Source organism: Ictidomys tridecemlineatus, chromosome 4 (assembly GCF_052094955.1).
Source record: "Ictidomys tridecemlineatus isolate mIctTri1 chromosome 4, mIctTri1.hap1, whole genome shotgun sequence".
In the NCBI taxonomy this organism is placed as follows: Eukaryota; Metazoa; Chordata; class Mammalia; order Rodentia; family Sciuridae; genus Ictidomys; species Ictidomys tridecemlineatus.
In genome coordinates, this window is record NC_135480.1 from 166,789,442 (window position 1) to 166,801,802 (window position 12,361).

Here is a 12,361-nt window from a genome sequence, read left to right on the forward strand (position 1 = left end):
CAATGAAAACTACAGAACCTTAAAGAGAGAGATAGAAGAAGATCTCAGAAGATGGAAAAATGTACCCTGTTCATGGATAGGCAGAACTAACATCATCAAAATGACGATATTACCCAAAGTTCTCTACAGGTTTAATGCGATGCCAATCAGAATCCCAAAGACATTTCTTGTAGAAATAGATAAAGCAATCATGAAATTCATATGGAAAAACAAAAGACCCAGAATAGCAAAAGCAATTCTAAGCAGGAAGTGTGAATCTGGAGGTATAGCGATACCAGAGCTCAAACTGTACTACAAAGCAATAGTAACAAAAACAGCATGGTACTGGTACCAAAACAGGCAGGTGGACCAATGGTACAGAATAGAGGACACAGAGACTAATCCACAAAGTTACAACTATCTTATATTTGATAAAGGGGCTAAAAACATGCAATGGAGGAAGGATAGCATCTTCAACAAATGGTGCTGGGAAAATTGGAAATCCATATGCAACAAAATGAAATTGAATCCCTTTCTCTCGCCAGCCACAAAAGTTAACTCAAAATGGATCAAGGAGCTAGATATAAAAACAGAGACACTGCGTCTGATAGAAGGAAAAGTTGGCTACGATCTACATATTGTGGGGTCGGGCTCCAAATTCCTTAATAGAACGCCCGTAGCCCAAGAGTTAATGACACGAATAAACAAATGGGACCTACTTAAACTAAAAAGTTTTTTCTCAGCAAGAGAAACAGTAAAAGAGGTAAATAGAGAGCCTACATCCTGGGAACAAATTTTTACCCCTCACACCTCAGACAGAGCCCTAATATCCAGAATGTACAAAGAACTCAAAAAATTAAACAATAAGATAACAAATAATCCAATCAACAAATGGGCTAAGGACCTGAACAGACACTTCTCAGAGGAGGATATACAATCAATCCACAAGCACATGAGAAAATGCTCACCATCTCTAGCAATCAGAGAAATGCAAATCAAAACCACCCTAAGATACCATTTCACTCCTGTAAGATTGGCAGCCATTATGAAGTCAAACAACAATAAGTGTTGGCGAGGATGTGGGGAAAAGGGCACACTTGTTCACTGCTGGTGGGACTGCAAAATGGTGAGGCCAATTTGGAAAGCAGTATGGAGATTCCTGGGAAAGCTGGGAATGGTTCCACCATTTGACCCAGCTATTGCCCTTCTTGGACTATTCCCTGAGGACCTTAAAAGAGCACACTATACGGATACGGCCACATCAATGATTATAGCAGCACAATTCACAATAGCTAGACTGTGGAACCAACCTAGATGCCCTTCAATAGATGAGTGGATAAAAAAATTGTGGCAGCTATACACAATGGAGTATTATGCAGCACTAAGAAACGACAAAATCATAGAATTTGCAGGGAAATGGATGGCATTAGAGCAGATTATGCTAAGTGAAGCTAGCCAAGCCCTAAAAAACAAATGTCAAATGTCTTCTTTGATATAAAGAGAGCCACTAAGAATAGAACAGGAAGGAAGAGCATGAGGAAAAGACTAACAGTAAACTAAGACGAATGGGGGGAGAGAAAGGAAGAGAGAAGGGAAAACATATGGAAATGGTAGGAGACCTTCAGTGATACACAAAATAATAAGAGGTTATGAGGGGCAAGGGGGTGGGGGGAAAAAAGGGGAGAGAATTGAACAACAGCAGAGGAGGTAGAGAGGGATGTTGGGAGGGGAGGGGAGGGGAGGGGGGATAGTAGGGGATAGGAAAGGTAGCAGAATACAACAGTCACTAATATGCCATTATGTAAAAATGTGAGTATGTAACAGAAGTGAGTCTGTATTATGTATTTGGGGAGTTCAAAACCCAATTGAGTCGATTGTATGAAAGATGATATGTCTTGAGCTCTGTAATGTTCTGAACAACCAATAAAAAAAAAAAAAGAAGAAAAAGAAAAAAAAAAAATAAGAGAAAAGGAGGGCACTGAATGAAATGGAAGAACTTGTAACTTGCAGCACATTTTTTAAATAATTCAGAATTTTCACAACCAAGACATATTGAATAGAGAAAAGAAGCAAGATGAAACCATAATAGAATGCAAAATGACCAGCTCTATTTGTCAAAAAATTCTTTTCCAACCTTGGAAAAATAAATAAATAAACATCCTCCCAGCCAGGATCATTTGCTTCATTGAAAAATCTTAATGAATTTACAATATTTTCATAGAGTATTTTAGTGAGCTTTCCCGAAATTAAGAATGATGTTTACTTTAAACCAATCTAAGAAAAATGTGAAATCCTAAAAATTGCCATTAACAACTAATCTCAAAATAGTAGCAAAAAAATGAGTTTTACTTTAATAAAACAAAACAAAACACTTTATCCAAGTACCCAATTACATGAATTATATTGCACAGAAGTTAACATTAACAACTACAATTGCTGTACTTTATGTTATTCTTAAGAATTTGGGGGGTAACATAATGAATAATCTTGCTTTTAAGTTCTCTTCTCAGTACTTAAAGATTAAAATTTGTTAATATTAGCACAATGTTTCTGCAAAAAAAATAGAAAGGTAAGTTATAAATACCTACCTTCCTCTCTAAAAGACTATATAGTTAAAATAGCCCTCTTTGATTATATTATAGAATTTCAATCAAATCATGGTTGAATGCAAAATAGATCAGACACTGAGACAGTATCGAATGATTTAGATACTAACATGGTATCCTAGTTGATCCAGGTTTGAGAGTTGTTAGATATGTCTGGAATGTGGACTTGGATGAAATCGACCTCCTGAGTTTCTGCTTGTTTGATACACACTAGTGCATACATACATTTAATAAGGGATAAATTTATATATAATGTATCCTATATTAATATATATGTAGCTTACTTGTAATTTACCTATAACATATAAATAATAAACTTATATATTTATATTTTTCTGGAAAAGTATGAAAGGGTTGTGCAAATGATCCATGCATATGAACATTAGGATAATCCAAACAAGGGTCCAACCTCTGTCCATCTATACTCTCATCCTCAGTTCAGACTAATAGACTAGTTCTGAGCCTCAAAGAGAAGGAGGAGGGTACAAAAGTGAAGATGCAGACAATGGTGGTGACAATCAGGATTGCTTAGAACACAAAGCATGATTTCTACCCAGGATGGGTGATAGACAGGAAGGGGAGGGCAGATATCCTCATATCAAGACCAAGCAGTGGCAAAATGTGATGGAGGACCACAAGGTATCAGTACAAGAGTAGCACTACCCTCCTGAAACAAGAGAGTGGCAGGCCCAAGGCACAGCCCTCACTGGGCCCTGGAAAAGACATCAATAGGGGGTTAATTGTTCATTAGCAAGTGGAGCTTTGGAGTTAATGAAATGAAGAAATGTTAATGGGATATAATTTGTATCTACTATCCAGTCAGGCCAGGGCTATGAAATTTATATAACATGTTGCATTTTCATCATCTTTAAATCATTGAGTTTCTTAAGACTTTTCTTAGGCCTGCTGCCAGCAAAATATGCCCCACTAATGAAAGTTTTCCAAAAGAAAATACACATATCATCATCCCTGGGAGAAAGCAGTTTTATTGAAAAAAAAAAAAGCCTGAAAAAAAAATATGTCATTTCAATGCATTGTTTAATCTGTCAGCCTCATTAGAATCTTTGAAGGAAGATTGAGAGCTCAAAAAGAGGGACGAACAGGATCAACAGTTAATTGGGTGCCTTCCATGTACTAAACCCCCGTGCCAAGTATTTTTCAGTGTCACTTGACTTAACTCTCGTTTCTGGGATAAAGGAATAATGGCTCTGTGGCAGATGGGAAAGCAGAGCTTTCCGAACAGATCTATATCCATCTATAGTTTTGAACTAGAGTCTTGAGCCTGAGTTTAGGCTAAGGAACTAGTCTTGAGCCTTTGGACTCATAGGAGTTACAAACTTCTCATAACTAGCCTCAGAAAGACCCATGACATCCACAGGAGGCTGTTTCTTCCTTTTGCTTATAGACACCCTCAGAACAATACCCCAGTTCTAACTGTAACCCTCATGTACCTATTGTTACTCTTTCTATTTTACCATGACTCTATTCCAGTCTGACTACATGAAACTCAAGAAGACAACCTTTATACAGAATCCGCCTGATAGCTCCACAGACCACCAAGATGCTTAGAGCTCAAAAATTCTGAAAATTTCAACAACTGGAATATTTTAGTAAAAGCAAAAGGAATGGACCCTGACTAACTTGAACAGAAGATAAAATATCTTTTTAAGAATATGCAGTAGTTTACATAATAAAAAGGAAACAAACAGCCATGGCTAAAAGATAGGGAGGAACCAGGTTAACTCTGGGGAGCAGAAACAAACGTATCATCTTTCCCAGGCTCTGCTGTCAGGATGGGGCAGCTGCAATCATTTTAACATGGTGTATCACTATTCAAAATTCAGATCAGGGGAGACAGGGAGACTGTGGTCCAGCCTAAGTCACATGTCTGTGCTTCTGCAAGGGAGGGGAGGTCGTTAACTGAGTGCATGAGAAAAGGCTCATGCTGCAGGGGTAGAGAAGTTCCCCACAGGAAAGCCAGAGTGCTGGGCTGGCGAAATAACAGATCCCCACTACAATAACGAAAGGTCTCCTGTGCCCTCACAAATGTCCTCCCTTGTCACATTACAGTGAGTGGTTTCTGCTTACTCACATATTCCTCATGCAGAGCCTTCTGAAGCTGAGGCTGAGCCTGGAGAACTCTGTCTCCCTCACTATCGCCACGCACCAGAACTGCTTCCAGCTTTGATTCATTACACACATCACTTCTATCTTACCCACCAGAACATGATATATATGGTAATTTATTTCACTGTTTTGTACTTGCTGCCGCCCCCTCACGTCCTATATCATTTAAGCTGAGTTCTGCATCAGCAGCAATGAACATTAGGACCCACCCTTCAGTCAGAGGAAGAGAAGAATTCTACCCTTTCCCCCCCCTTCTCTCCTTCCAGAGGGAGTCAGCCCAACTGCAGTCCAGATATTATAGACGAGCCTCAAACCCTTTGCCAACATCGGTCTTTTTTAGAATGCTGAGTTCCACAAATCAGAGGGAGAAAAAAAAAATCAGCACACAAATTGTGTAACTGAAATCGAAGAGCCACAAAGAACTGCTCTGGAATCACACAAAAGCCCTCTACAAAGATACTCTGTTATTGAAATGAAGCACTGTAGACTGTCCAGAGATAATAGTTTAGAAATTTCCTGAACAATGAGGCAGAATTTGTGATTCTGAAATAGAGATAATTTGTTTGAATCATCCAGTTCATTAAGATATCAAAAAGGGTTTTCAGTGTATTAATGTGACATTCAAAATAAAAACATGGGAGAGGGCTGCCCTTATAAATTAACCAAAGTTTGTATAGGGGGAAATAGATAAAGAGAAGATTTTGTCAACAAAGCAATGAAATATAGAATCTGCTTTTACCTGGAGGCTTCTAGAGCTGAATGTGTGACATGCTTCTAATTGCTATAAATCTGGCTATCCAGTGTCTAACTTGTGGGACAGACATACCCTCTCTTCCTTGTACTTGACAGATATTGCAAACTTGGTAGGAAAACCTGAAGCACCTGCTAGGCCAGGAAGAGAATGATGTATAGTCCTACCCAACTACTTCCCATCTCTCCTGGCTAAGTGGCCCCACCTGTTGCAGGATGGTCCGAATTCCGGAGAATAGAGAAGACTGCATATTTCTGTTTATAGAATGAAAGTGCTTATTTTTTATTTCTGCTTGATTTTTTTGTTGTTTCTGAGAAGAGAACACAAAGTGTAGCAGGAGGAGAAAAAAAACAAAGAGGCTATTGAACAACACATTTCGATACAAAAATGGCTAATGTTCATTGTTAAGTGGTTTGTGTGTCTGTTACCAAAAGCTCTCCATCTCTTCAAACTTGAGGAAGATCTTCACATAAAGAAGGTCCTGTTTGAGCAGAAATCAATGGGAGATAGGACATGGGAGGGAGTATATTGACTTACTCCTGGTATGAAATAGGTAATTGAGTCTATATTAGTAGGGCTTAAGTTTCCAGGTTGGTCATAGTGGCATCTTGATTCCATATGTAAGAGTATATTGCTGTTTTTTACAATGAAGTACAAGTGACCAACCAATCACTGTGAATGCTTTCTAAAATGCTTTCATGTTCTGATTTGTCTGAATGAGTCTCCAGTGCAAAAATAGATAGCAGCTCCTGTTAATTATTACAATAAAATTATACCCTTCTTTGGGGATTCTAAGCCTGCTATTAAGTTGTCCCAATTAATCCTTCTGACCTTATTTCTCCCCATCCATAGAACTACCTGACTTAGCCAGGTTGGTGTGCATTCTATCTCCCACATGTGTTCAGTTCTTTCCGAAAGTTATGCCTTTATTTATGACATTCCGCACACTGGGAATAGCCTCCTGAATTCAAATGCTTTTTTTCAGTAAGTCATAGTTCCAGATTCACAAATTAATGTTTGCCTTAATATCCTGAGCCTAAGTTCATACTGAATTTTCAGCTCTTACCAGTTATACTGTTTATGGGCTGCCTGTAGACATCCTATAACTATACATGTATGTATTGTTTTTATCTCCATCAATAGGTTATAAACATTTCAAGATAACCAACCAATCTGTCCACTTCCTGGTAGCTCTAAAGCAACTGAATAATAGGGGGTATTATAGAGCATACATACTCAGTAAAGTTTTGTTGAATGAGTACACAGACTTCTTTGAGTGGAAACTGCAATGTGGTTTGAGAATCTACTGCACTCAAAGCACAATCCAGGTACAAGAGGAATTAGATAATTAAAAAAAAAATGCAACACACTACCCCACCCACTTCTGAGGGACTCTACTTTTGGAGACTCTGAAACTAACATACATGTAATAGCACATTAGAAACATAAATTTACATTTTTACCTTGAGGAAATGTCAGTTACATAGGTATATTTCTTTGACTTAGAGTTCACAGTACTGCATTGATAGGGAAAACATGTGAAGTTCCAGGAACTCAGGGAATCAAATGATTCAGGGCTGTCCTAGATGGCTGGGGCAGTTGCACCAGGATTTCCTGGGAGAAATCAGGGTCACATATTTTTCATAGAGCCCTGTTTAGTCAGCTTTCAAATCAGGTGACCAAAATACCTGAAGAGAACAATTTTGAGGAAGAAAATTTACTTTGGCTCATAATATCAGAGGTCTCAGTCCACAGGCAGCTTCATTTGGGGGGCATAAGATGAGGCACACACCCCAGGGCTAAGGGCATGCCAAAGGGAAGCTGTCCTCTCATGTCAGCAAGGAGTGATAGAGAGAGAAGGGGCATGCTCTGCAGGTAAGATGCACCCTTCCAGAGCATGCCCACCAGTGACCCATATCCTCCAGTCACGACTTACCTGCCTGCAGTTATCATCTAGCCAGTCGACAGAGGATAGACTGAGTAGGTTACAGCTCTCACACTCCAACCATTTCACCGCCAAACACTTCTGCATTAACACAGAAGCTTTGGGGGAACACCTCAGATCCAATCCTTAACAAGATACTATACAGGGTATGGCAGAAGGCAACCAAGAGGACGACCAGGGGTGAAACCCTAAGCCATTACCCAGGGGACCATCTGTAAAGGCATCTCCAGAAACCTTAGATCCCTTGGGAGATCATTTTAAGAAAGGAATCTGCCACAGTGCTGTGAAGTGCCTTCCAGAGGCCAGCAGAGAGAAATCCTATTGTGCAGGAACACAGATAGGTTGAAGGAAAGAAAGCCAGTGACTTTGTCAATCAGGTAAAAAAATGCAAAAAATCTGGCTGGGTTCGCCCCCTCTGCTTTTTTTTTTCCTTTTCCCCTCCTAACTCTCTAGAAAGCCCTTTGGGTTGCCTTCGTTTTCATCAGCATACACCTGACATACACCTGTTTCTTTTCAGCCTTGTTATCTTATTTTTTCTACTATTAGAATATGAGACTAGCCAGCTTTAAAGGAGAGCTGGGTACTTGCCAAGTGCTTATGGCTGTTTGTTAAGTGAATGTATTATTTTTAGAAAACCGAATTCAATAAATACCAAAGTATAGTTTTAGTATATTTATATTTCACTTTGGACAGTAGCCCCCCACCACAACCCCAGCCCATTGAACAGATAGAGATTTAACTTTGTTTGGCATCCAAAGGGGAAATTGTAGCTCCTTCTCAAGGTATTCAGGATAACTGAATAGCATAATGCAGTGCCTGCCACTGGAAAGTAGTTGAGCAAATTTTGTTTACCTTTACTACCATGCACTACTCCTTTTTATCTATGTCTACACATACTCCCTTAATGGTAAAATATTCTACTATTTATCTTCAGTGGTGAAGAAATACTTTGTTTTAGGTATGTGTGTTTTTACAGCCTAGAAGCATAGCTCTTGGTAAGTGCTCAAAAAATGTGTGCCTTATAAATTAAATAATGTATCCTGTAATAGACACTGTCTATTAGGAACAATGACACATTTTACAGTTATGGAATAACAATGCCTAACCTGAATGGTGCTAATATGAATTGCAAATTTGTTAAATTTATTAACATCATAAATAACCAGTCTTTAAATTAAACTGTTGTTATTGTCAATAACATTTCTGTTGTGTTGGAAATAAGATTGTGAAGGCCTTTCTACTTTCATTTCTTCAACTTGTTCTTAACCTATAATGATTATAAAGTAAAAAATGATGTTGAGTGATGATAAGAAATCCAAAAAGGTCTCTACTTGTTTTATTTTTGAAACTCGATGCTTATTGTGTGTCCCTCATCTTTGTATCTTCATCTCTCTTTTCTATCTTAAAGTTAATTATTTCAATTCCATCTGACAACTGCCCTTCTGGTTCTTCTTAGTTTTTTATTCATTCATTTATTTAGTGAATCATTGGCCAGAATACTGAGGCTCAGTAAAACACAAAAGGTTTTATTGATAGTTTCGAATATGAGAGGGGCACATTTTCCTATTTTTTTTCTCTGTATTTTTTTTAAACTGTGTTTTCTAATGTACTGGTGTCAAATGCATGTTTTCATGGAACGCTATAGATATGATGGAGGAAACTGGAGGAACATGATTCTGTGAAGAATAACTAAATCAAAGACATTTTAATTCACCTTTTCAAAACTGGTCACATTATCCACATTCACTATAGTCTTTATTCTTGTTCACAATATCCATTTAACCAAATTGCACTGTGCTTCCCCTGACCCAAATGCTCAGAGAGCTGCTGTCTTTTATATCTCAATTTTTCTAAGGAATGGTTTTGTTTTAGCAACTTTTTCTCCCACATAGGTCTATTTCCACTGACATACTTCTTTGTTGTTGTTGTTTTGTCTTGTTTGGCTCTTTCTCATATGACAGAATTTTCTCAAATTTCTACAGATCCCTATACAAAGTAGAATATAGAAATTAACAGCTGAACAGAGGTTTAGGAAAGCCTGATGGGTGGGTGATGATTTTATTACACATTGATGTGACTGATATAATGTTTGCTTTCTTATTTTTTGAATTAGAGGTTGAGGTTCTTAGTTGCAGTAGATAATGTTCTTCCAAGATCTGGCTGGAATGTTCCTATGTAGCAATCAGTGCCCAGAGAAAAACAGCACAAGGGGAGGCCTCAGTCTTCAGTGTACAATTTTGTAACAACTTATTGTGTTTTTAGGACAGGAACCCTACTCTTCATTGTTACTTGTATTTTTCAACAGCAGAGGTCCTCTGATATCACTTACCAAAGAATAAAGCTCTTATTTATTCTGTCTAGAGGGAGAGACACTACCCCCTGGCTGGGAGATGCAAAGTAGAATATTTTGGTGTCATTACTGCTTCTTAAATAGACTTTCAACCCTTTTATCCGATTGAAGCTTCACCCATGCCCCTCAAGGATCCTTTCCTATAAAAGGAGTAGTTTCTCTGAATCTCCTTTTGTCATTTCCATGAGTTGGCCTTCTGAGGTCACCTAAATTTATCATTCATTCTTTTCTGTTTATCTTTCCATGAGGTCAGCCTAAAGTAAATATGTGTTCCAGCCACCATTTTTAACCAGAAATATGTCACTTTGTCTCTATTTAAATGTGACAAGAGATTTCCCGTGATGGGGTGTGAGGTCATCCACTCTGTGTTCCTGGTTCATGATGCGTGGAACATGCTAGACACTCCAAAATGCTAAATGAATGCATGTATCCATGGAAGCATAAACAGACAGATGGGTAGATAGATGGACACACGAATAAGGACACATTTTTGGTGGTCAAACAGATTACATGATCCATTGCACATACAAGGACAAGCTATGTTTTGAAGTAGCATGTCTTTGGAGCTGTCTTTCTGCCTCATGAAGAGGTACATAAGGCTCTCCAGTTCACCAAATGTTTCCATGAGTTTATTTATAGGGCACTGATGTTGATTAGACCCTAAATGTGATTATTTGCCCCTTTTCAGTATCTTCTCCTACTTTCAGAGCTTCTTGTACTCCACAGCCCTTACACCAGCCGACTACCTGCTCCAGGCATCTTGTTTCGATAGTATCACAGAAGGCAAAGATCATGGCTTCCTCCACTGGAAATGGGTGAAGCAATGTTGCTACAGGAAGAGACAGCGCCTTGCAATGCAGATTTCATGGATTTTCTGTGAAGTATTGTAAGGCAACAGTACACTTTTCAATGATTTCTGCTCTGCATAAGAGTTTTTGATTGCATCTAGCATACAGTACCATAGTGGCGGAATTCATGAATATTTTACTTATAGAGGAAAAGGGAAAGCTAGCCTGCCTAAATAGCTTTTATTTTGTAAGGTTTTGGATTTAGTTTTCTCACCCCCACCCCATGGGTTCTTTTTAAAAAAAAACACCCTACATTAAACAGCTGCTTTGAAAGTTTCTCTTTCCCTTTAAGTGTTTTCACATTACGGACTGTGCTCCTATGATCTAATAAAATTAAGCTATCAGGAGGAAATCATCGCATCAGAAAGGGCTGGGGAAGCATTGTAAAGCACCAGACATCTCGCTAGAAGTGCATCTCTCGGGAGTTTGCTCTGGGAAGGAAGCGGTGGGTGGAATTGCTGAGCTCCTTGGTCTGTTAAGCTGATGCGCGCCTTCCCACACTTGTCTTCTTTACATAAGCATCTTCCTTTCAAGACAGCCCCAGTGGCACTGGGAGAGAAGGCAGCAGGCACAATGGTCAGATCTAAATATTCTGGAGAAGAGATAAAAATAAAGCGTGTACCTGAGCAAGCGACCTTCCAATATTTAAAATCTCCAGGTGCATTATGAAAGGGCTTTCATGTCCCACCTTCTTCCCCACCCCCATTTTCTGATCTACTTGTAAATTTTTAAGTTCCAGAAGGCAGAATAGGCTTCAGATTAACAGTGACAATAGCAGACAGACTGGCCCTTTTCTTTCTTTCTTTCGTTTCTTTTTTTTTTTCCCACAGATTGTTTCATCCTAACTAGAAATAAGAAGGAAGTGAGCCCTCAAATAAAAATTGTTGGGAATTTACATCCCCTGTGACGACTCATCCAGACAAGCATATTTTTTTGTACTTAAGTTAAATCCCTTGTATTTTCATGATATGACTGTTTTCCCTCAAGGAAAATACATAACAGACAAAATTATATCTTTAGACAACTATTCTCAAACTTCAGTGCTACCTGACTTACTTGGAAGATTTTGTTTAAAATGCAGATTTGTGAGCTCTCATATTTTCACATTAGCATATCTGTGATATTTTTGAGGAATACATGAAACCTCATTTCTAAAATGAAGCAAGGGATAAACATTAAATACAAAATAGTTTAGTTTGTTGATTCAAACCACTACAAAGTGGCAAAGTAGACAGATCTAAATCTGGATAGTCTCCTCACACCTACCCTTTCTACCTAATATTTCTTTGTTCTTTCCAATTATCCACCGTTCACATTTAATTTCAGCTTGAAAAATCCCATTTCTCTGCTCTGCCTCATAGGCAGCAGAACATTTGGAATGTGGTGTGGGCAGTGCACGAGTGTTAACTGAGTATTTGATTATGGCTCAAAGACCATAGGAACTGAGATCTTAAAGGAGACTTAGATATGATCCAAAGGATCTCCAGGCTTTAGGGAGAACACTAGAATAAAGGGAAGTGTTAGATTTGGGAAAAATTTTAAACATATTTTTTTGGTCCCCAGAAGAATAACTGCATGGGGTAATGTTTATAGTTAAATGGATACCTCTGTGGATTTATTTAAATAGCTCACCTTTTAGCCCAGAAGGCTGGTTTCTGTTCTTTGTTTTTTTTTCTTCTCACTTGTGGTATGCTTTTCCAGTATCTACAGAAGAGCAGAACAGAAATCTAAGACATCATGAAGAGAATAATAATG

The 12,361-nt window shown here is 38.4% G+C and overlaps 1 protein-coding gene across 1 annotated transcript in view; it reads right to left on the reverse strand.

The window, feature by feature from the left end:
* Window positions 1-7,839: 7,839 nt before the first annotated feature.
* LOC110598989 (uncharacterized) overlaps window positions 7,840-12,361 on the reverse strand; it is a 197,445-nt gene continuing 192,923 nt past the window's right edge. Inside the window, exons 4-5 of the mRNA XM_078047725.1 lie at window positions 12,239-12,310; window positions 7,840-11,198 (exon numbers count right to left, since the gene is read on the reverse strand). Coding sequence (XP_077903851.1) covers window positions 11,117-11,198; window positions 12,239-12,310 — 154 coding nt within the window. The 3' untranslated portion in view covers window positions 7,840-11,116. The remainder of the gene's footprint in view (window positions 11,199-12,238; window positions 12,311-12,361) is intronic.